Genomic DNA, 24,695 nt, shown 5'->3' on the forward strand with positions numbered 1-24,695 from the left:
GTAACTGGCTTCAGGAGCAACAATTTTTCCCCCAAGACATTGGAAGGGACTGGGGGGGGGGGGGGGGGGAGGTGGGCAGGACATGACAGCTGTATTTCTAGTCAAAGGTAACTTCATTGTTCACATTTTACAGATGGGGATTCTGGTTCAGCTCAGAGAAAGCACGAGCACACCCCGTCCCATCTTTCCACAAAACTAAAGCCCTGGAGAGAATACACAAAACTCTGCAAAGAGCTGCCTAGACGGTGAAATCAAACAGCACTCAATTTTAAGATTTTTATTTTTCCTCCCAAATATCCTGGGTTAGACTTAAGGAAAGCCCAAATCTCAAAGAATAAAAAGCTCCCAGAGAAGTTTCTAGAAAAGCAAGCAAGATGACAAAAGGGGTGTCCGTATTGGGGGAAAGATGAGGTTAACTTGTTTTTTCTCCTCTCTGCAACATGCAAAATAAGCTGTAATTCTAAGTCAGGTACTCTTGACAGCAGTACAAAGATGTCCATGTGTTTGAGATCTCGCTATAGCTCATGCTGACCTCAAATTTCCAATCTTCTCGACTGTCTCCCTAGAGATGGGATTACAACTGGGATTAGCACCTTGCCAGGACTCTGAAGATTTTGAAACTGAATTCAAATTGGATGCATAACCCAAAGGGTGTCTGAACCCAGACAGGCTGACTGCATGCTCAAGTAAATACCACCGATAGCATTCGCTAAAGGAACAGCACCTACTCTTACACCCAATGTCCATGACATAATCCAAACTACTTTATGTGTTTTATAGTCTGAAAAAAGCAAGCTACATCATTCAAGATCATAACAGTGAAACCAAGACCAAAACTCATGTGCTCAGGGCTTTCTTTACAGCCAGGTGACCTTGGGAGAAAATAGAGCAATCTCAGAGTTAAGAGTTAAAATGATAATCAATAAAACTCACTTTAAAACCCTGAACCTGGACAAATATCAAAACAAGTATTTCCCATTTTATTTGGTTTGCAATTTAAGTACTTTAAGGTTTATGCGTACCACACTGTAACAGATAGAGGTCAGGGGTACTGAGAGAGAGAAAACTGCAAAACAGTTTTTAGAAGGGGGATCCTCTCTCCAGTGCTGCTTCTCAACCAGCAACAAGTACTCCAGCCTGGGCCAGGGTCTCAAGTGTTAGGGGTGAGGGAGGCTCACTGATGAAAGTGCTCACTGTTGTACAAGCAAGGGGGCTGGCGTCCAGCTCCCCAGAACCTCTGCAACAACCTACAGGCTGCTTAGGGAGCGCTGGGAGGACAGAGACAGGGTTAGTAGACTAGCCACCTCCGGTTCAACTGAGACCCGCCTCAAGGGATAAGGTGCACAGCCATCAATGAACACCAGATGCTGGCCATGGACCTGGACTGTGTACAGGCACAGGAGTTCCCAACACACACACACACACACACACACACACACACACACACACACAATTTTCTTGATAACTTTTGCCTAGTATAGTCCACTCCCCTCTGAAATTATAATCCTTCCTAACATAGACGAAAGCAATACCACCCATATTAACAGTCTCCAGTATATCTGCACTCTTTCTGCTGCACTCTAAGCTGTTGCTATTACATTTTCAAACTCTTCAAGGAATGCTGTATTCATAAATTCTTCACCTCTTGGGTCTAGCACACTACATAACACTTCGGCATAAGCTTCGGCAGTACACCAAATATGGTGACAGGTCTCCTTCGTGATTATTCCAACTAATCATTGCAAGCCTATTAACCTGCTTTTCAGATGAGGAGACAGATAGACAACTGAGATGAAGTAACTTGTTAGCTACTTAACTAGCCAAGCTGATGGACTTGGCTTGTAGTGAGTGAAAACAGTACTATCTAGGCAGTTGGATTCTCACTAGCAATCGCAGTGTATGACCAGCACGCCCATGCTTGGTCTATCATATGCAATAAAAAAATAACTTACCTGCTGATCTATTAACTAAAATATACCAACCAAAACTAAAGAATAGTTGCAACTCTTTTCTTTACTCCTCTAGGTATCAATGTTTTCACCAAGAGAAAAGTTTCTAAGCAACCCACTCATAGTAAAGAGTATGTACAAAGTGAAAAAAGACACAAAACCACAACCTAGAAACTCGGAAAGAAGATTCTGTATTTACACAGGCAAATGTGCCCTCTCCAACTGCCCTGGAGTTTGATGGGATAGGGGTGAGAACTGTAGCCAAGATAGAAGCCTGAAAAGAAAGAGCACAAACTCATCTCTTGCTAGCCAGGCAGCCTTGGGAGCCTGGTTCTTGTGTGTAAAAACGGAAACACCACCACCCGCTTTTCAAAAGATTATACAATACACAAATGCCGCTTGGCCTGCTGAGATTTGTGGGAAAATGTTAATCATGCCGGGCGGTGGTGGCGCACACCTTTAATCCCAGCATGCGGGAGGCAGAGGCAGGCGGATCTCTGAGTTCGAGGCCCGCCTGGTCTACAGAGAGAGATCCAGGACAGTCACCAAAGCTACATAGAGAAACCCTGTCTCGACAAGGAACAAAAAAAAGTAAAAAAAAAAAAAAAAAGTCAATCATTTTGTTTCAAAGTAATACCTATCTAAGGCTCCCTTCTCTCCTAAACATTATACTACCTCCAAATCTCAGCTGCACGTTGCTTTGTGAGTTCATCTGTTCATCATGATTTCTTCTAGTAGAGGTCCGTCCTCTAACAAAGTACCTCCACCATAATCCAATATCCCTAAAGCCTAAGGTCACTAAAACAAAGATGGTAGCTTCTATGTATGCATCCTTTGAAAACAATAATGAACCCTGGCTTCAGCAACGGGCCAGACTCATTTGAAACCAGCATCTACCACTTATTCCAAATGCTTTACTGAAAGACTTAAGTAATAAAGAACAATGTACTGGGTTGCCTACCAGCAACTATTGGTATTTATTTCCCAGGATGTCTTCCTAATCAACCAGTTATTCTTGCTAAGTACTGTGAAGGAAGTGCCACTTACCTTCAATCTCAACCAAAGGCTCTTGAGTAAACTCCTGAAAGAATTTGTAGAAGAACTTACTGCAGGCAGCCAAAACAGCCTTGTGGGCCTTAAAATGGTGTCCTGGGGGGGGGGGGGGGGTTGGGGTTGGGTGGAAGGAGAAAAAGAAATCATACACTGGCACCAAAATCAAAGTTACAACTACAAGACGTATAAAGGAGACCTTTCTTCATAACAAAGACACACCACATATATTATTAGAGAAAAGCCAAAGTACTGTCAGTTATCTAGGGAATTTTTAATTTTAATTAGACATGAAGCTAAAAATTTAGCTTCAAAGACTTAAGCCAGTTTACAGCGAATGTCTTCTAGCACTCTGTTCCATTCGATTAAGTAACAAGGTGTGTTTAACTCTGTTGAAACTGTTAAATATAGGCTAGAGAAATGGCTCTTCCAGAAGACCCAGGTTCAATTAATTCCCAGCAATGACATGGCAGCTCACAACTGTTTGCAATTCCAGTTCCAAGGGAACTGACACACTCTTCTGAGCTCTTTGAACACCCGGGGTGTGTGTGTGGTGTGTGTGTGTGTGGGGGGGGGGGGGTGTGTGTGTGTGTGTGTGTGTGTGTGTGTGTGTGTGTGTATGTATGTATATACATATATATAAACACACATGCACGTGTAGCCAAAACACTCATACACATAAAATAAATTGCTAAATACGATAACAAGCTAACAGTTCATGCATCATTTAGAAAAAGGTATTATTAAAAAACAAAACAAGGGGTTGGGGATTTAGCTCAGTGGTAGAGTGTTTGCACAAAGCCCTGGGTTCGGTCCTCAGCTCCACAAAAAGAAAAGAAAAAGAAAAAAACAAAACAAACAAAAACAAACAAAAAAAGTACAGGGCCGGTGGTGGTGGTACAGGCTTTTAATCCCAGCACTCTGGAGGCAAATGGCTCTCTGTGAGTTCGAAGCCAATCTGGTCTACAGAGTGAGCTCCAGGACAGCCAAAACTGTTACACAGAGAAACCCTGTCTTGAAACGCCCCCCCACCCCCCCCCCAAAAAAGTACAAAGCTAGATGTGTCTGGTATGGGAAATGTTTCAATATGCCTAACATATTTGTAGGAACTCACTCTGTAGCGCAGACTGCCTCTGCCTCCAGAATGCTAGGATTACAGGCGTGTGCCACCACCGCCCGGCTGAAAGCCCATTTTCACCAAATAGAAAAGAATCAAGCTGGTTTTGCCTCTACAAGGAAGGCTGGTAAAGACCCACCCAATTTATTTTGGAGTCGCCCTAATGTGAGGTGGGTATGAGTATAGCCAAGGTCTCTCTTCCATTCTCCTTCCCACACCATTCGGGAAAAACTAGAATAAAAATTTCCCAAAATATCCCTGTGCAGGACAGGATCCTCAAAGCAGCTTGCTAAGAGGAAACTTATTAACAAAAAACGTTGAAACAGTCTCTCTGTCTTCTTACCAACATTTTGAGGTATTTCCTCTCTCCTCGAGGCCCCTTATCTTACGCTCGAATGTGCAATGAGAAAACTTGAACAGGTTGCAAGAAGTTAAAATGTGATGCACATCAGACAAGATTAAAATTAACACTGGCCAACCAGCTTTCTGCAGCATGGTCAACGTGAGCGACACTGACAAGCGCCCTCCTGGGTCCGATGCAAACCCTCCACAGACTTTTTGGAAGAGAGCCCGGAGAGGGTGGGTAAAAAAAAAAAAAAAAAAAAAAAAAAAGGCGGGCAGTGAGAGGGAACTAAGGCTCCAATTTTTTCTCCTCTGCCCACTACCCTACCCACCGTCGACAATCAGGGTGATGTCCGTAAACCGGTCCTGCTCCCGCTGTTCATTCAATCGGTCCAAGATCATTTTGTGATGTTCAGGAAACTCCTGAAGGCATTCCATCGTTTCTTCAGCCTCCATGGCCGTCGGGGTGCTCTACAAAAGAGGAGCATGATAATGTACACCCATGAGCTCGGGCTGACGCAAAAAAAAAAAAAAAACCCCTACAGCAGAAAACAAAACAAAACCCAGGAACGGGGGGGAAACGAGGGGGGGGGGGGAGGCCGAGAGCAAGGCTGGGGAAGAAGAAAGGCGAGCCGAGCGGCCGCCGCGCGTCGCGGGCCGGAGCCGCGGCCGCGGGACTCCGAGCCTGACCTAATTGGAGTCTGGAGACGCGAGCTGGAGCGGGGTGGGCACGGTGCCGGAGGCTCCGGGCGCCCAGGAGCGCAAGTCCGGCCGGGGAGGACACCGAACAGCCTCGGCGACCTCCCAACGGCCCGCCGAGACTTCCGCCCGGCCCGGGCTCCCGCAGCCCCAGCCCCGGTCCGGCCCGCGGCCCACAACGACTCCCCGGGTCGCCTCTCCCTCCGGCGCCCTCCCTCCTCTTCCCCCCCGCCCCGACCCGGCCGGCACTCACTCAGGGAAGGAGGAGCGGCCCGGGGCCTGCGCGTCACTTACGTCGACGTGCTGCGTCACCGCGCCGGACGCGGACGTACCGGGAGCTCCAATCCCCGCAACGCCCGGCCACGCCCCCCGTCGCCTCGTCGGGAGGGGAGGAGGGAGGAAGGGAGGCCCCGGGGGGATTCGGTGCTGGTGCTGCCGCGGGTGTGGCCGCAGCCGCGTGCTGGGGCTCCGTGGGCTGCTGCGAGCGGCTTCTCCCGGGAGAACCGGGCAAGATCGGGAGGGGAAAGACTGGGGGGGGCCCTCGAGCGCCGCGCTGCCGCAGCCCGTCCGCCCCGCGCCGGGCTCAGGCGCTGCACTTCCGACCGCGGACTCCGAGAAAACTGGCTCGGTGGCCCGGGACGCTTATGTTCTGCGGCCCAGCCCGGCCCCGCCCCGCCCCGCCCCCTTCCCGGAGCCGAGGTGGGCCCTTACCCTTACCTAGCTGGCGCCGCGCCCGCGTGCCTCTCCTTCCACGCTCTCCCCTCCCGTGGTGCAGCTGGTCCGGTGCCCAGATCGCCCCTCGCCTTCCATCTTTCACTTCTGCAGCTGGGGCGCTCGCACCGCGGCGATCCTGCGGACGCACTTGCGCCCTGGGCCCGGCGGCCGCGGGCGCGAGCACGCTCGGGCGCCCCGGAGGATCCCGTGGGAGCACGCGCCTCCAGACCCAGGGACCGACCCGGTCCACTCCAAGAGATCCCAGTTGTGATTCCGGCAGCAAGCACAGCTCTCCGCACCTCCGCCCCGCTCCTCGACCCTAAAGAGGCTGGAGACTGCCGGTCGGTCGGCTGCACGTGGCAGGGACCTTCATTCATTCATTCATCCAAAGGAAGGCGCGGTGGAGGCTCATGCTATAATTGGTGAGGTGTGTAGTGATCGCTAAATCTCTCAAGAGTTGGGAGGATATGAATTAATAGAAAGTCAGATAGCTGTGTGCGAGAGTGGATGTAATCACTTCAACAGCTACCTTGATGCCGTGCTGTGGTAGTCACAGTTTAAGATAAAGCTGAGGTGGGGGTGGTTTGCAGGGGTGGATGAGGCACACGTGCTTCCTACGTGCTGACTCTGAACAGCAGTGGACTGACCGCTTAGTATTACACACAAGGTAATCTGGAGAGTCCGGAAAGCCAACAAACAGGTGTGTGTCTTTAGCCAAGCATACGTGAACGTCCAGCAGGAAGAGAGAACGGAGATGAGAGGAATAATTATGAGGGGACAATTAAGTGGACATGATGATATGAAAGAAGAGTCTTGCTATATGAGCCCCTTGGGGAGGAAAAACTAGCCTTAGAGATTCGCAAGCTGTCAGCACAGTGAGCATTAAAGACGGAAGTAAATGGCATAATTTATGAATCAGCCAAGAGTGACAGATTAGCGCTTTGTAGATTGAACTGGTCCACTGCTGTGTTTTTAATATTAGGATCATTATTCTCACTTTAATTTTTTTTTACATTTATGTTTATGGGGTTTTTTTTTGCCTTTACATATGTGCACCACGTGTGTGCCTCTTGCCTAGAGGTCAGAAGAAGGCATGAGATCTAGAACTGGAGTTACAAATGGTTATGAACTACCACGTGGGTGCTGGGAATGGAAATGTAAGACCGCTGAGCCATCTCTCCAGCCCCTTATTCACACTATTTCTTAGAATAAGAAACTGCAGGGTTGGGGATTTAGCTCAGTGGTAGAGCTGGGTAGAGTGGGTTCCATCCTCAGCTCAAAAAAAAAAAAAAAAAAAAAAAATTACATATAAAAGTTGGCTTTGAGGAAACTCCAGTATATAAGTCTGCTTCCTTGTGTATTTGAGTTGGTTAAATGGAAAACACTTCTGTATTTATGTATTTATTTATTTATTTATTGTCGAAGTTGAAGATCGAACCAGGGCCTTGCACTTGCTAGGCAAGCGCTCTACTGCTGAGCTGAATCCCCAGCCCCTTGTTTTGTTTTTGTTTTTTTTTTTTTTGGAGAAAGGATCTCACCATGTAGCCCTGACTGGCTTGGAATTTGATATGTAGACCGCGATGGCCTCAAACTCACAGATATACTTGCTTCTGCCTTCCTGGTGCTGGAATCAAAGGCATGAACCATCATGTCTGGCCATAACATTCATTTTTGGATGCTTGCCTAGTCCAAAGTTTGAAGCTCCTGTGCTTAAAGCATCCAAGCAGAAGCAACCGTGTTTATCCCTGGAGAAGTACCTGTATATACGCTTGAGTAAACCCAAAAGAATTGAGAAGTGCAGCTTAGAGAAAGGCGGAAAACCATGTAAGAATGGCATCAAGAAGGCCTTGAGAGAAGAGCGTCTGTAAAGCAGGGGGCTATGCTGCTTGAGACGGCTCAATCCCAGAAGCCCACATAAATGCCGAGTGGCTATGGTGTCTCTCCTATGATTCCCAACTTAAAAGACAGAGCTGGGATTCTCAGAGTGAGCTGGCTAAGCAAGACTAACTTTTTTTTTTTAATAGTTTTTTGTTTGTTTGTTTATTTATTTATTTTTGTTGTTTTGAGACAAGGTTTCTCTGTGTAGCTTTTTGCCTTTCCTGGAACTCGCTTTGGAGACCAGGCTGGCCTCAAACTCACAGAGATCCGCCTGGCTCTGCAAGACTAACCTTATCAGCATGCTCTGGGTTTGATTAAGAGACCCTGTCTTAATGAATAAGGTGGAAGAGAGATGGAGTGTGACTTCTGACATGAACAGGTATGCCCCCACACGTGCAAAGAAAAATATTCACAATGGGGACAGCGGATACAAGTCAGCTGTACCAAATGGCTAGGCTGGACAAGGGGAATGGTTTGGAGATGCACTCGATGCGTCTTGGGCATCTTTGTGAAAGATCTTAGTAATAGCAGCAGATTTAGTGGAGTTATTAGTGGAGAGAGGGTCTAAGATATCTGTATTCAAGTAGATTAAGTAATAATTAATAATATTTTAGTAATTGTAAGGAGCCAGGTGTAGTAAGTCACACACGCTCTAATCCCAGCACTTGGGAGGCAGAAGCAGGCAGATCTCTGAGTTTGAGGTCAGCCTGATCTGCAAAGCAAGTTCCCAGAGAGGACTACATAGAGAAACACTGTCTTGAAAAAACAAAAATAAATAAATCTTAAAAATATTACTCTACGCCGGGCTTTGGTGGCGCACACCTTTAATCCCAGCACTGGGGAGGTAGAGGCAGGTGGATCTCTGTGAGTTCGAGGCCAGCCTGAATGAGCTCGAAAAACCAATATATATATATTGGTTATATATATGTATGCTATATATATTATATATATGTATAACTTTATGGTTTCTGTGAAGCAGCATCATGGCTGTAACTTAGCTGGGTTTTTGTCATCTCTCACTGGCTTTAGTCAGGGTATCAGCTAGGGCTGTCCTTATTAATGTTCATGGCCACTATGTTTCCACGTGATAGAAACATAAGGGAGGTGAGGTTTATTTTGGTGTTTGGGGGATGGGACAGCTGGGTCTGGCTCATTTCCAAAGCTGCAGGAACATGAAGCCTCTGGTCACACCCTAACAGCAGACAGGGAACAGAGGGCTTGTTCTGGAAGCTGTTCAGTCTATAATCCTCAAAGGCCAGCTCTCCATGACCTGCCAACAAAAGCAAGTCACACCCCAAAGTTTGCAGTTTCCCCAAACAGTATCACCCAAGGACGAGGCGTTCAAATTATAGGCCTTGGAGGGCTGTTGACAATTCACCTGGGACAGGTTCAAGGTCACACAGAGCTGCTTTACAGAATTCACTTCTCCCTATACTCTTAGACTAAGTTCTTTACAAGGCTTCCCCCTCCATCTCAGGTTCTTTGCAAGACGTGACAGCTAGATCCCAGCAAAGAAAAAAAGTGAGAAACCACAAAAGAAAAGGAGATGTCGCCCCCTGCGCAGCATGCTTCCCGCTGGCCCGCAGCTTGACACACACCGAACGGTCTTTCAGTCTCCCGAGGTCGCCTCCCCAGGCATGACACAGGGCCTCGCCACACTATGGCAGCGGCGAGGCACAGTACGCTCGACTTCACGCTCGGTGCCAAAGCTGACGGTGAGGCCATTTTGAAAGGCCTTCGGTCCACTTTTCAGGAGCATGGGATGTCAGAGTCAGTGCATGCCTGGCAGGACCATGGTTATTTAGCAACCTACACGAACAAAGATGGCAGCTTTGCCAATTTGAGGATTTATCCCCATGGATTGGTGTTGCTGGACCTTCAGAGCTATGACAGTGATGTGCAAGGCAAACAAGAAACTGACAGCCTTTTGAACAAAATAGAAGGAAAAATGAAAGAACTGAGTCAGGACAGTACTGGGCGGGTGAAGCGTTTACCACCCATAGTTCGAGGAGGGGCCATCGACAGATATTGGCCTACTGCTGATGGGCGCCTGGTTGAGTACGACATAGATAAAGTGGTGTATGATGAAGATTCACCATATCAGAACATTAAAATTCTACACTCAAAGCAGTTTGGAAATATTCTCATCCTCAGTGGTGACGTTAATTTGGCAGAGAGTGATTTGGCGTATACCCAAGCCATCATGGGCAGCGGTAAAGAAGATTATTCTGGCAAAGATGTACTGATTCTGGGAGGTGGAGATGGTGGCATATTATGTGAAATTGTCAAACTGAAACCAAAGATGGTCACCATGGTAGAGATTGACCAAATGGTAATTGACAGTTGTAAGAAATACATGCGAAGAACATGTGGAGATGTCTTAGACAGTCTTAAAGGAGACTGCTATCAGGTTCTCATAGAAGACTGTATTCCAGTACTGAAGAGGTATGCCAAAGAAGGGAGAGAGTTTGATTATGTGATTAATGATTTGACCGCAGTCCCAATCTCTACATCTCCAGAAGAAGATTCTACATGGAAGTTTCTCAGACTGATTCTTGACCTGTCCATGAAAGTTCTGAAACAGGATGGGAAATACTTTACACAGGGGAATTGTGTCAATTTGACTGAAGCCCTGTCACTCTATGAAGAACAGCTAGGGCGCCTGTATTGTCCTGTCGAGTTCTCAAAAGAGGTGGTCTGTGTCCCTTCGTACTTGGAACTGTGGGTATTTTACACTGTTTGGAAGAAAGCTCAGCCTTAAAGATGAGCATCCCCTGAATGTCGTGTGCTGCAAGCTGTCTTCCTGACTTCCATATGCCCTGTATACCATCAGCCGAGTCAGGCAACTGGTCACAAATTCCTTCCAGTGTTTTTTTAATTATTATTTTTAATTTAAAAAAGCCAATGGGAAAAATGTATTTTAATGAGCTAGGGTGTTAATTTTTGAAAGTCAGCTGAAGGACAATTAGACAGCCAAAAAAGACTGCATATTGCACTGACCCTCTAGAATGTGACTTTAGTGTCTTTTTTTTCCCTCTGTGTGGGGTTTGGATTTTAGTAGATTTTAATTTGGACATGTGGAGGAGTGAACATCTTTGTTTTATTCTGAAGAGAAGTTCCTGATAGTGTCCCCCCCACTTCCCAAAGTGACTTAGATATTAAAATTTAGTGCTTTAAAAAGACTTAAGTGATTAGCAGTGTTTCAATTAAAATTACAAGAGAAAAAAAAAAAAGATATGTCTTGGTTAATCTAAACCTCTTCCAGCCAGCTCAGCTGGTCTGGTCTGCTCTGAGAATCCTCTTTTGTAGCTTGGCTTGTTTCCTCTGAGGGTGACTCTCAGCTTTTATTATTTACTCTGTGAAGGAGGAGACTGGTGAATCTGGTCTGTTTCAGGGACGCTATACCTTCCTGCTCAAGGAGTGTCCCTGCAGGATGAACTGTTTCAATCTTGGAGAAAACCTACCACAAGACTAGCTAACCTTTCCCCCTGTATTGTACATAATAAACAGGCTTAGGATTGCTTGGTAGTTGGTGCCATTCCATCAGAGGATGCACAGCCCACCTCACCCCCTCCTTTTGGTATGAATGTATATCCTCTGTTCATTCCCTTGTGACCCCATGGATAAACTTGAGCTCTGCCCCCGCCCCGAGACAGGGTTTCTCTGTAGTGTAGTTTTGGGGCCTCTCCTGGATCTCGCTCTGTAGACCAGGCTGGCCTTGAACTCACAGAGATCTGCCTGGCTCTGCCTCCCTCCCGAGGGCTGGGATTAAAGGCGTGCACCACCACCATCCTGGCGAACTTGAACTTCTTATCCCCCGCCTCCATCTTCCAAATGGCTTTGAAAAAGGCATGCATTGTAACTGGTTTTATGAGGCACTGGCCATTGAACTTGGCCTCATGCATTGCAGGCAAATGCTCTACTCCTGATTTAAAACATCTAAATGACTTGATACTTTTGCTGACTTTCCTTACAACACAAAGTCCTAGGGACATTCTAAGTCCCTTTACTCTCCTGTCCAGGTCTTTCACTTTTGAATCTCAACGTTCTAAATGTTGTTTTATTGTTTCATGCAGATAGTATCCATTCAAATTTCTTTTCAGATTCAGTTTGTGCATAATGTACCATTTTTGTTACTTTCACTCAGTCTCAGTCTGTATTTCAGATTTGTATAATTTTCCTTCCATTGAGGAACCAAAGCCCCTCTATTTTTTAAGCATCTCCATTTTGTAACAGGCCTCATGGCAAAAAAGTTAGGCTTCAGGTTCTTGGAACTTACACAATTCCAGGAATCAGAAAGTACATAGTTAGGACAGCCATCTGGTAGCAACTGATTAACCACAGGATGCCCCAACCCTCGGGGCAGCCAATGAGAAAGCTTGACAAACAACCAGCTAAGATAAAAGAGTGGAGTTCTGGAAAAGCCCCTAAGAAAGAGCCAATCAAAAATGTACCCATAGTGATATTCTTTGCTATTGTAACCTTGTGGTTTTTGCCTTTAAAAACTGTGCATGAGCCGGGTGGTGATGGTGCACGCCTTTAATCCCAGCACTTAGGAGGCAGAGCCGGGTGGATCTCTGTGAGTTGAGGCCAGCCTGGTCTACAAAGCGAGATCCACGACAGGCACCAAAACTACAGAGAAACCCTGTCTCGAAAAAAACAAAAAAAAGCTTTGCATGCTCAGGGAGGGGTACCTTTTCTAGCCTCCACTGTGTTGGTGTGCATAACAAGATCCCTGCCGCAGCTTGAATGGCATCTAATAAACCTTGCTTTGCCATTTTAGTGAGTCTGTGTCTCTGATGGTCTCTCTGGGGTTCTCGCCACTTGGGCACAACATTTGGGGGCTTGTCCGGGATCTCCTGAGGACCCCTCCCTCCCCCAGACCCTGGACCCCAAAGGTTTACACCAACCAATCGGATGAGTCTGTCTGATTTTCTGTAATTTCTTTTACTCGTTTTCTTTTGATTTCTGGTTGCCACCAGCTGCTGTCTGGTTCCTGTTTTTGAAGAGTTTCGCCTTGGTGGATGCACTAAGAGGTGACCCTGGAGGAGTCGGGAGACATCTCCTTGTCTGGACAGGGGTTTCAATTTTGAGACCCTTTTGCCAGGGACCCAAGAGGGCCCCCTCTGTAAGTCTGATTCTGAAAACTCTGGTGACTGGGAGACTCTGTTATATATTAAGGCCTTTGTCATAATTGAAGCCCCTTCTCAGACACTGATGGCCTGGACCATCTGATAGCCTCAGAATTCTAAGGGCCCTTGCTCCTCCCCTCTGTCTGTCTGTCTTGTTTGTCAGTGTGATTTGTTGTATTTCTGTTCAACTTTTGACTGGTGACCTATGACAACAGACTATGGGAGCTACTCCCTCATCCCCCTGGACCTTCCTTAGCACATTGGAAAGATGTAAAAGAAATTGCTCATAATTAACAGTGTAGCTGGGCGTTGGTGGCGCACGCCTTTAATCCCAGCACTGGGCAGGCAGAGGCAGGTGGATCTTTGTGAGTTTGAGGCCAGCCTGGGCTACAGAGCGAGATCCAGCAAAGACGCAAAGCTACACAGAGAAACCCTATCTTGAAAAACAAAACAAAAACAAACAAAAAATAACTGTAAATGATAAGAAAAGTAAATAGGCTATTTTTTGCTCCTTAGAATGTCCCACCTTTTGGGGCATATGTGTAATCTATGGACACGATGGGGCATATGTGTAATCTAAGGGCATGATGGGGCACGTGTCCAACCCCAGCCCCTGAGTGGTAGAGGCAGAAGGAGGGGGAGTTCAGGCTAGCCTCAGCTACATGGAAAGGAGGGAAAGGAAGCACCAGCACACACCTTCACACTGAAGGATGCCCCCTGTAGATGGCAATAAGCACAGGCCTGAAGTCGCTAGGTGTCCAGGTTCTATTGGCTCTACCTTGTCCAATTTGTCTTCCGGGGCTTCTTCACTGGGAACAAGTTCTCTGGTGGCAGAACCCAGGCCTGTCTAACAGCTGCCTCCTGAGCTCCTGGCTCCACACTGGCCTCTGTGGGTGCCAGGGGAGTTCCTGTGGGAGAATTCATGAGACTATGCTCCACAAGCCAGGCTGAGTAAAGGCGTTCATCTGATCCTGTGGTAGGTGCTTATCACCCCCAGCCAGGAAGTCTGACTTGGATCCTCCGGACACCTCTGCTCCTCTTTGGAGCTGATGAGAATATGCCTTGACCCCCTGGGGGGCTCAATCAGTCACCTCCATCTACCACACAAACACCGTGGCTCTCCTCAGCCTTTATTTCTTGCTCAGAACCTTATGACAGCCTCTTAACCAGTCCATGTGCATGTGTTCCCTGTATCTGTCAAAACCATCAATGTTGCCCTTCCCATCGCTGTTTTAGAATATTATTTTAAGGTGTGTTACTTTTGTTTATGCTTTGGAACATTCATTTAATGATGCAACGATGTGTTGGATTAAATAAAATTCATCTGTGGTCAGGAGGCTGAATCAGCAACTAGCTGACAGAAAGTGGGAGGGAGGAGCCAGGTGGAGAAGGGTTGGGGTAGGGGTTGGGAGGACGGGAGCAAGGAGAGGAGGTGAGCTACTTGTTATTCAGCTTCTCTGAGGAACAGAATTCCACCTTAAAAAAAAAAAAAAAAAAGGCCCACCTTTAATGTTGGCTTGCCCCAGGAGGGGACTTTTGATTCCAGTATTATTCATACTGTGGAATAATGCTTTTGTACACTGGTTTAATAAAATGCTGATTGGTCAGTAGCCAGGCAGGAAGTATAGGTGGGATAAGCAGACAAGAAGGCTGAGTGAGGAGACACCAGCCTGCCATCAAGGGAGCAGCATGTATTAGCATATAAGTACAGCCACAGAACACATGGCAACATATAGATTAACAGAAATGTGCTGAGTTTACGGGTAAGAGATAGTTAGTGGTAGGCCTGAGCTAATGGCCAAACAGCATTTTATTAAACCAGTGTACAAAAGCATTATCCCACAGCAGATTTCTGTGAGTTTGAGGCCAGCCTGGTCTATATAGTGGGTTCCAGATCATCCAGGGATCCCAAGAAGCTGCCTTAAGCTTTTACTTGTTTTTTTCTGGAAACTTTTTATTTAAAAAAAAAAAAAAAAAAGTCCATGATATTCGCCTCAAACATGTCTTCCAAACAATGCCTTTAGATGAGATGGATGAGACCTTTACCTGATTTGCTAAAAATCTAGAATTCTAGATAAGTAATATTCTAGTGCGGTGTGTTTTCTTTTTAAAAGATTTATTAGCCGGGTGGTGGCGGTGGTGGCGCACACCTGTAATCCCAGCACTCGGGAGGCAGAGGCAGGCAGATCTCTGTGAGTTTGAGGCCAGCCTGGTCTATAGAGCGAGATCCAGGAAAGGCGCAAAGCTGCACAGAGAAACCCTGTCTCGAAAAACAAAAATAAACAAACAAACAAAAAAGATTTATTGTACTTGCCTCCTTAGCGCAGTAGGCAGCACATCAGTCTCATAAAGATTTATTGTGGGTTTCTGTGTCTGTCTGTCCATCCACGAAAGCCAGAAAAGGGCAGCTGGAGTTATATATAAGTAGTTATGAACCTTCTGACATTGGTGCTGGGAACTGAAGTTGAATCATCTGGAAGAGCAGCAAGTACTCTTAACCACTGAGCCGTCTCTCTGGTCCCCTCTTGAATAGCTTTTAAAAAGCAAAATAAATGTAAAACTCCCACTTGTAGAAAGCTATAGATGGTTCCCCACAGTGAGAAGAACAGCTGGAAACCCCAAATGTTATATAAAAGACAGACTGTGGTGGGTGGGAAGAAAAGGGAAAAAAAAAAATCCTGGGACCCTCAGAACCTGGGGGCAGGTTTCCTGCTTGTCTGCTTGCTTCACATATCCAGACTTTGAACCAAGAAAGCCAGAAATGCCAGTGGGCATAGCCAAAAAAAGCAAAGCAAAAAAGAAAACTAATAAAAGTCTGCCCTCTCTGACCAAAAGAACAGGAAAGGAGGATTGGAAACCTTTAGAAAAACACTATACTGCTCGAGCCAAGCATCACAGAAAAATAAAATAAGCAAAGCCTTGGCTCCATCCATGCCTGAGTGCAAAGTGAAGTCTCTATCCTTTCCGGGCTGTGATGAGGCCAAAACTCCTAGCTGGCTATCTTCTGGAGTGGTGTCATAAACAGCCAAGTAGAACCCTTTTCTCTGGGAGTGACAGAGGCCCAGTGGAGGGGAGTCAGGACTGAACAAGAATGGCTTCAAGGCAGACTCCCTGAACACCCAGAGCACCTACTATTGTCCAGTATTTATGAAAACCCCCTCGCTGGGCATCCAAGAAGACTTCAGAGGGGACCTGGGCTTCTACATCCATCTAACAGTAACACAGTGGGGTTCTGCCCTTTCTGCAAAAGCCATGTCATAAAAAGCATGTTAAATGTGAAGGTTTCTTTGGTTTTTTATTTATTTATTTTTGGTGTTTTGAGACAGGGTTTCTCTGTAGCTTTTGGGAGCCTGTCCTGGACTAGCTCTGTAGACCAGGCTGGCCTCGAACTCACAGAGATCCACCTGCCTCTGCCTCCCAAGTGCTGGGATTACAGGCGTGCGCCACCACTGCCCAGCTGTTTTTTTATTTATTATGTATACAGAAGAGGATGCTAGATCTCGTTACAGATGGTTGTGAGCCGCCATGTGGTTGCTGGGAATTGAACTCAGGACCTCTGGAAGAGCAGTCGGGGCTGGGCGGTGGTGGCGCACACCTGTAATCCCAGCACTCGGGAGGCAGTGGCAGGTGGATCTCTGTGAGTTCGAGGCCAGCCTGGTCTACAAAGTGAGTTCCAGGATAGCCTCCAAAGCTACAGAGAAACCTTGTCTCAAAAACAACAGAAAAAGAGCAGTCGGTGCTCTTAGCCTCTAAGCCATCTCTCCAGCCCCTTGTTTGTTTGTTTGTTTTTTGGGTTGTTTGTTTGTTTGTTTGTTTTTCAAGACAGGGTTTCTCTGTGTAGCTTTGCGCCTTTCCTGGAACTCACTTGGTAGCCCAGGCTGGCCTCGAACTCAGAGATCCTCCTGACTCTGCCTCCCGAGTGCTGGGATTAAAGGCATGTGCCACCACCACCCGTCAAGTGTTAAGTTCTAAACTGAGTTTTATAACAAGAAGCAGAAGTATGGGATGGAAAATGGCTCTCAACAATTAAGAGCATTCATTTTTGCAGAGGACCTGGGATCAATTCCCAGCCCTCACATGGCAGCTCACAACCATCTATAACTAGTTCCAGGAAACACGGTGCTGCCTTATGACTTATGTAGGCACCAGGCATGCATGTGATGGACATACATACAAGCAAGTAAAACACTCATACATAAAAAAGTAAAATAAGTCTTTTTAAAAATCTCAAAAAACAAGCCAAGCAGTGATGGCTCACGCCTTCAATCCCAGCACTCGGGAGGCAGAGCCAGGCAGGTCTCTGTGAGTTCGAGGCCAGCCTGGGCTACAGAGTGAATTCCAGGACAGGCACCAAAACTACACAGAAACCCTGTCTTGAAAAACCAAAAAAAAATTAATTTTTTTTAAGTTAAAAAAAACAAACAAGCCAGGCAATGGTGGTGAGTGCATTTAATTCAATCTGGGGAGGGAGAGGCAGGTGGATCTCTGTGTACACAGAAAAACCCTGTCTCAAAAAAACAAAACAGAGGTTGGGGATTTAGCTCAGTGGTAGAGTGCTTGCCTAGCAAGCGCAAGGCCCTGGGTTCGATCCTCAGCTCCACCAAAAAAAAAAAAAAAATTAAAACAAGTTCTCAAACAAGCGGGTGGCACCTTTAATCCCAGCACTCAGGAGGCAGAGCCAGGCGGATCTCTGTGAGTTCAAGGCCAGCCTGGTCTATGGCAGGAGATCCAGGAAAGGTGCAAAGCTACACAGAGAAACCCTGTCTCGAAAAACAAACAAACATACAAAACAAAAAAACAAGTTCTCAAACTAATTGTGAAAGGAAATAAAATGACCAAGGTGTTAGAATTTTTTTGTCAGCCATGGTAAAATGACTCCAAGAAACAACTATGAACACTCTTGAAGTGAAAGAAAAAGTTTTGTCAAAGAAAAAATGAAATAATGTAACTCTGGTGCTGTGCCCCTCCCTTGAACCCCACACCTTTAATCCCAGCACTCAGGAGGCCGTGGCAGGCTGATCTCTGCGTTCAAGGACAGCCAGGGCTACTCAGAGAAATCCTGCCTCAGGGGGGAAAAATGTAATTCTCAACTAGGAATTTTAGAACTGAATTTGAATGACAAATTTTAAAAACAGGGCTAGCAAGAGGGTTCTGCCCTCAGTACCCAAGCTTGACAAATTGAATCTGATCCCAGAAATCCATACACACATACACATAATACATTTTTTAAATTACAAAATAGTAAATGGATTCAGGATTTAATAAATATTTATACTTAATGTCTGCTTTTCCACAAATCGAAGTACAAGTTTCATAGCTAAAATTAAGCACGTCTAAAACAAATGTATGAAGTCACAGTGCCCTATGAAGACCAAGTTATACAGGTGTAGCCTAGCCATCGTTACACTGCTACCAGTGTACCTCTCTGAGGTCGCCTACTGGGCATCATGTCTTGAGTCACATGTATCTCCTATTGTCTTCCAGATTCTTGGTTTGATCATGTTCATCTTTGTTTTAGGGCCCCTGCATAGTGACCGGGTCATACCAGACATTCAGCAAATGTTTGTTCATGTTTGTTTTTACTAAGCTCCTTTTAGAATGATTCATTGGACTTCTGAAAGTCAAAAATACCCCCAACATTGGTTTGTCATTCTGTTGCCAGGACTCCAAGAGCTCAGAATATCCTGCACATGATTTTGAGAATTTGTAGTTCTGTTACTAAATGTCTAGTACATGCTTTTCCTTTCAGAATTATGTAAGATGGTTCAAACTTGTAATATGGAGAAAAATCTAAACTGAATACAAGGGATGTGTGCACGTAGGAGCAAGTAAACACAGGTAAGCTACCTCAACTCCTGATGCAACAAACTGTTATACAAGGAATAAAACAGGGAGCTAGCTTTACAAAGGATTCTCCAGTCATCTCAGGTGTGTGTTAGTTCAGATGAAAGTTCTAGGAAGATCCAGAACCATTTTAGCCATCCCAAGCTTCCCCAGGGCAGAAAGTTAAAGGCCAAGTCTTTGAGATAGAGAAAGTTCCCTAGAACTCTCAGCCTCTGTCCTCGCCTATTCTCTTTGCCCCAACAACATAATCTCCCCCTTGTTCTCAGATGTTCGAAACAGACCCATGTTCTCCAGCTTTCCGTTGTAATGAACACCTACAGTAACTTATCAAGTGAAAAGGGTTATTTCGGCTCACAGTTTTGGAGGTTCCAGCTTGTGGTTGATGGGCTCCCTTGCTTTGAGGTGTGGTGTGTGATGAGGTAATACATCCCGAGGGCAGTTCAGAACAAAATCACTCTTGCGAGTGAAACCAGACCTCACAGTCTCCCTCAAAGGCACATTCCTAAAGACCTAGAGCCTCCTACTGGGCCCCATCTCTTAAAGCTTGCCCTACCAATAAACCCCATGGGCCTTTGCCAAATGGGCTTTGGGGAACATTTAAAATGAAAACTTTATCAAGCTCTATCACTCCAGTTCAGACGTTGAGAGCTGGACCTGTTGCTATCTTGGCTATCTTAGCCACCTCAATACTGTATCTTGTGAATGTATCAGAGCCACTCCTTTTACCCAAATCATACTGTGGCTTTGCTTCTTCCTTGGGATCGTTGGTGTGTTGGTCCACTGTAGGCAGAGTTTTTCATTGGGACCACCAGCCAGCTCCCAAATAACCAAAGACTTAATATTAATTATAAATGTTCAACCGATAGCTTAGGCTTGTTACTGCTAGCTCCTAGAACTTAAGTTAACCCATATTTAAAATCTGACCTTTTTTCAGCACAACACAGTCTGTTTATCTTGCTTCTCTCCAAGTCTCCTGGAGAGCTCACCCCCTTCTATGCCTGTAGATGGAGTTTTCCTGCCCTGACTGCCTGCTCCCAAATAATCAACACGGAGACGTAAGATTACTTATAAATGCTTGGCCAATAGCTCAGGCTGGTTACTATCTAATGCTTACATTTCAATTAACCCATATTTCTTACCTATACTTTGCAACATGGCTCGGCTTATTTTCTGCACATCCTACATCTTTGGTGGCTGGCTGGCATCTCCTCTGACTTCTCCCTTCTTCCCATCATTCTAGTTTGATTGTCCCCTGTGTAATTCCTGCCTGGCTACCAGCTGGTCAGCTTTTTATTAAGCCAAACCAAGTGACAGATCTTTACAGTGTACAAAAGAACTATTCCACAGTATACCCTTGCTCTCTTTTTGTCCACAAGTCCCTCTAACTTTTCCTGCCTAGTTATTGTCCAGTCAGCTCTTTATTAACCAATGAGTAATACATATTCACAGTATACAAAAGGATGATTCCACAGCAGTCCACAAGGGTGGAGGAAGCAGAAGCAGGGAACAGGGTTCTGATGGCTGTGGGTATGATGGAGACAGCCCTCTGGGACGTAGACTTCAATGAATCTGCCCAACTTTGTTCCAGAGTATAGTAAATATATAGGATTGGGGATCCCAGGGACGAACCCAAATTGGCATTAAGTGGCACGCTGCTATCATAAGACTTCCTATGTGGCAGCAAAAGCTCCCAGTACAATTCCTAGTCACCATATGTGCATCAGGAGAAAGGCAGCTGCCAAGGGTCACCCTAGAGATAAATTAGGCCTCCAGGCTGACAGTTTTCAGATAAGGTCAGTCCTCCTGGCCCAGAGACATTCTCTAGATAGGGGCAGGTAGAGAGCAGGAAGTCTTGCTGGGGAGGGTTCCTCGTGATGAGTTTTGGAGAAAGCTGCCTCTGGCCAGCAAGGTTTTCCAGCACATACAATGGTTTTTGATGCCCATACTTGCCCATGTGTGGTATTCTTTTTCTTTTCTCTCCCAGTTTTCTCTCTCATACATCCAGCCAGCATATACTTATTCACCACATAATAGCATTTTAGTCCATGAAAGCTCACTCACAAGCAGCGGTCCAATAAGACTGTGAGGCAGCTGGAACATCCCCATGACCCACTTCTGTTGTAGCTTTTAGAGCACTGTATAACTCATGTGTTTGTGGCGGTGCTGTGTAAACAAATCTGCACCTCCAGTTGCATCAGGATAGAGTGCATATTGTGTGATTATTGATAATAAAAACTGTTGCTGTTATGACTATCTTGTGCTTGCTGCTGTTTTCCATGTGCTCCTACTTACATATGCAAACTCATTAAAATTTTATTGTAAAACAGTATGTGATAGCTTCATTCATCCCATGCTTATCTTGTTCCCAGATTACACTGTCTTCTCTTGTGCTTCAACTAACGTCGTGTTCAATGGGTTTTATGCCATAGATATCTGACACATGAACAGACACATCTATAACTTGGCATATGAATGGTATATCACCTAGATTTCTGTAAGTATATTCCATGTGAACTCCAAAACCATCAACTGTCAGTCTTCACATCTGCTGAGCAATTTTTTTTTTTTTTTTTTTTTTTTTTTTGGACAGGGTTTCTCTGTAGCTTTGAAGGCTGTCCTGGAACTCTCTTTGTAGCCCAGGCTGGCCTTGAACTCACAGAGATCCACCTGCCTCTGCCTCCTGAGTGCTGGGATTACAGGCAGTAATTTTTTTTTGAGACTTGTGAAGACTATTTATTCATCATCCTGCCCTGCTACAAGCACTGGATGGTGCATGTCAGAGCTTACCAAGAGGCTATACTGAGGCCCCTGCCCCTCAGCCTCACACAGGATTCTGGGAGTCACTTTTTTTTCAACTTCATAAACACATACAATGCATGGTGATTACATTCCACCTTATTTTTTTAAATGAACATAATATTTGCAATTGTAACCATTTTTAAGTTCACAATTCAGTGGCATGATATTCAAGATATTAATTACACTCATGGTATTCATTAATTCCACTCATGATACTAATTAGATTTTGTGGTAGTCATTGATTACACTTGCAGTATTTATTCCATAACTATATTTATGATATTCGTTAATTACATTAATTGTATTGATTTGTTACATTCATGATATTATGTCCTGATACTACTGTCCATTTGTGGGGCTTTTCCATCACACTAAACAGAAACTCTATACTTGGGAAATCTTTGCCTGCTGAGCAATTTTTATGAAGAGAATTTGACAGTTCCCAAAATTGCCAGACATAAATTATGTAAGTGTGTATGAAACAAGGGGACAATAAAATCTCAGATTGGTATACTGCGTAGATGTGTGGGTACAGGTGTGGCAAAGGAATAACAGGAAAATACAAGGAAGTCCTGGTGGTATAAGCCTGTGATCTTAATTACAAAAGAGGCAGGCGTGGGAGGATCCAAACTTCAAAGCCTGTCTGAACTACAGATCAAGGCCTGCCTGAGCAACCTATCACACTCCTGCCTCAGAATAAAAATTGAGGAAGTTGAGTTAGAGGTTAGCAGCAGAGTGCTAGCATGCAGGAGGCTTGCCTTCAGTCCTCAATACCACAAAAAAGAAACTAAGCAAACAACACTTTTTTTTTTCCTCTCTTTTCCTTGTTTCTCTTTTTTTGAGACTAGAGTTGAGCTCTGTAATCAGACTGGCTGGCCTTGAACTCCTAGCAACTTTGTACCTTCACCTTCCCAGTGCTGGCATTGCCATGCCTGGCTAACACTGGACATCTTGGGGGGGGGGGGGACAAATGATAGTGTTTCATTTTCCCTCATTAACCAAATGTCCATGACCCATGTGCTAGCACTAAAAGGCAAGCTCTATAAAGGCAGGGTTTGGTTTGGTTTGGTTTTGCTTACTTAGGAATCATGATTGTCTAGAACATAACTGTACCTGCTCAGTAAGTATGTGCTGATGGAATGAATCTATATAATGTAAAAAATAGTATGAAGATTAAAAATACGTATTAAAGTTACATTTCTTCCTCTTTCTGGATATTTTATTTTATTTTGGTTTTTCGAGACAGGGTTTCTCTGTTTAGCTTTGCGCCTTTCCTGGAACTCACTTGGTAGCCCAGGCTGGCCTCAAACTCACAGAGATCCGCCTGGCTCTGCCTCCCAAGTGCTGGGATTACAGGCGTGTGCCAACACCGCCCGGCTGGATATTTTATTTTAACATACTTTTTTACTAAAAAGTTTTAATGCCTTTTTAGTTTATTTAATTATTATTTTATTTACTCTTACTAAATAAAAGTAAAAAAAAAAATTTGCTTTTATTTTATGTGCGTCGGTATTTTGCCAGCATTGCGTGTCTGAGCGTGTCAAGTACCCTGGAACTGACAGACAGCTGTGAGTTGCCATGTGAGAGCTGGGAATAGAATCCAGGTCCTCTGGAAGAGGAGCCAGTGCTCTTAACAGCCGAGCCATCTCTCCAGCCCCTTAACATACTCTAGTCTTCCTTTGGACTGCCTCTGAGTTTCAATAATCATGGTAGACACCTGCCCAAGTTCTCCAGCTGTTAGTTGTTTTCCTACCAGACCTTAAAAGAACCTGTGTTCTGGCCATTCCTTTCACTTTGCCCAACAGGCATCACTGGGTCTGTCTGTCCTAAGTGAATTTTCTACCCCTGACTTCTGTTGTGAGAAGCAGCACTTTATCTACTGAATTCAGAACCAAGGCTAATCAGTTTTCATGGGACCTGCGGAACCACACAATTGGCTCTGACTCCAGGCTCAATGCTGCCCTCTAGTGGTCGATTGGCTAGGGCGGCGCAGCGCCGTTTTTCTCCCAACAGCAGGTGACAGCAAGCAAACAGTCCAGCCAAGAGGCTCTCAAACACTGAGATTGACAGGGCTGCTGAAAACATCCAAGCCCACTGTCCTGCCCTCGAGGCTCTGAGATCATGGAAATGGGAAGGAGGAATTGTTAGGCCCAGCATCAGGAGGATGGGGTGAGACTGTGGTCCCTCACCGGAATTGGAAAATTGGAGCATTAAACTTCTGTCCTGGTTCTCTGTGGGTATACAAAAAGGAGAAAGAAAAGGATGTGGACAAGCTTGCAGAATTGGTTTTCTGTCAGGTACCCAAGCCACAGTACAGTCATTTTATTTTATTACAAATGAAGGTAACTTTTTATTTATGATGGTGGTAATGTCTTCAGTGGAAAAAAAATGTTAGTTGCAGTTTGGTTTGCCTTTTATTTAATTTTTAGACAGGGCCTCACAGTGTAGCCTTGGTATTAATGGAATTCCCTGTGTCCAAGTGTAGACCAGGCTGGCCTTGAACTCAGAAATCTGCCTGCCTCTCCCCCTCTCTACCCCGTCCAGATGGAATGTGCCACCACTCCTGGCTCACCCTTCAAATCTTCAGTTTTGTACTTTGTTTTTTGATGCTTGGGGTTCAGCCTCAAGGCCTCCTGCTTGCCTAAAGTCAGACAGCCTTCAGTGGATGTGACCAGCAGTATTCAAGAGGAAGTTCTAACTTGGTTTTCATGGCTCTCCTCCCTTCCATCCTTGATTCTGTGATACAAATGTCTTATTAAAGATGAACCAGCAAACCAATTGAACATATATGTGGCCTAAAACCATCTGAGGCAGGCAGTGGTGGCGCACGCCTTCAATCCCAGCACTCAGGAGGCAGAGGCAGGCGGATCTCTGTGAGTTCCTGGACAGGTTCCAAAGCTACAGAGAGAAACACTGTCTTGGAAAAAAAAAAAAATCAGGGCTGGAGAGATGGCTCAGAGGTTAAGAGCACCGACTGCTCTTCCAGAGGTCCTGAGTTCAATTCCCAGCACCCACATGGTACCTCACAACCATCTGTAATGAGATCTAGTGCCCTCTTCTGTATATATAATAAATAGTCAAAAAAGAAGCCATCTGAACAGCGTGGAATCTGTAATATCTTGGGATATAAACGCCAGGACATACCCTGGCTCTGAATTAAAGTCTCCAAAT

The 24,695-nt window shown here is 45.4% G+C and overlaps 2 protein-coding genes across 7 annotated transcripts in view; one reads left to right on the top strand and one right to left on the bottom strand.

Annotated features, from left to right (window-relative positions):
• Window positions 1-6,059, bottom strand: part of Znf131 (zinc finger protein 131) — a 31,733-nt gene extending 25,674 nt beyond the window's left edge. For 2 of the 6 annotated variants that reach the window (XM_036206867.1, XM_036206864.1), the window contains exons 1-3: window positions 5,411-5,486; window positions 4,791-4,929; window positions 2,997-3,098 (exon numbers count right to left, since the gene is read on the bottom strand). In XM_036206867.1, coding sequence (XP_036062760.1) covers window positions 2,997-3,098; window positions 4,791-4,914 — 226 coding nt within the window. In that variant the 5' untranslated portion in view covers window positions 4,915-4,929; window positions 5,411-5,486. Of the gene's footprint in view, window positions 1-2,996; window positions 3,099-4,790; window positions 5,487-5,874 lie in introns of those variants that run through there. The other 4 variants (XM_036206868.1, XM_036206866.1, XM_036206865.1 and 1 more) reach the window with 3 other exon arrangements.
• Window positions 5,549-11,440, top strand: LOC118596121 (spermine synthase-like). Its single transcript, XM_036206871.1, has 2 exons — window positions 5,549-6,298; window positions 9,227-11,440. The coding sequence occupies exon 2, from the start codon at window positions 9,410-9,412 to the stop codon at window positions 10,508-10,510; it is 1,101 nt and encodes a 366-aa protein (XP_036062764.1). The 5' UTR covers window positions 5,549-6,298; window positions 9,227-9,409; the 3' UTR covers window positions 10,511-11,440.
• The last annotated feature ends 13,255 nt before the right edge of the window (window positions 11,441-24,695 follow it).

This window comes from Onychomys torridus, chromosome 15, assembly GCF_903995425.1.
Source record: "Onychomys torridus chromosome 15, mOncTor1.1, whole genome shotgun sequence".
Taxonomy (NCBI): domain Eukaryota; kingdom Metazoa; phylum Chordata; class Mammalia; order Rodentia; family Cricetidae; genus Onychomys; species Onychomys torridus.

Coding starts and splice junctions, on each gene's coding strand:
- LOC118596121 (XM_036206871.1), top strand. CDS start 9,410: ATGGCAGCGGCGAGGCACAGTACGCTCGACTTCACGCTCGGTGCCAAA.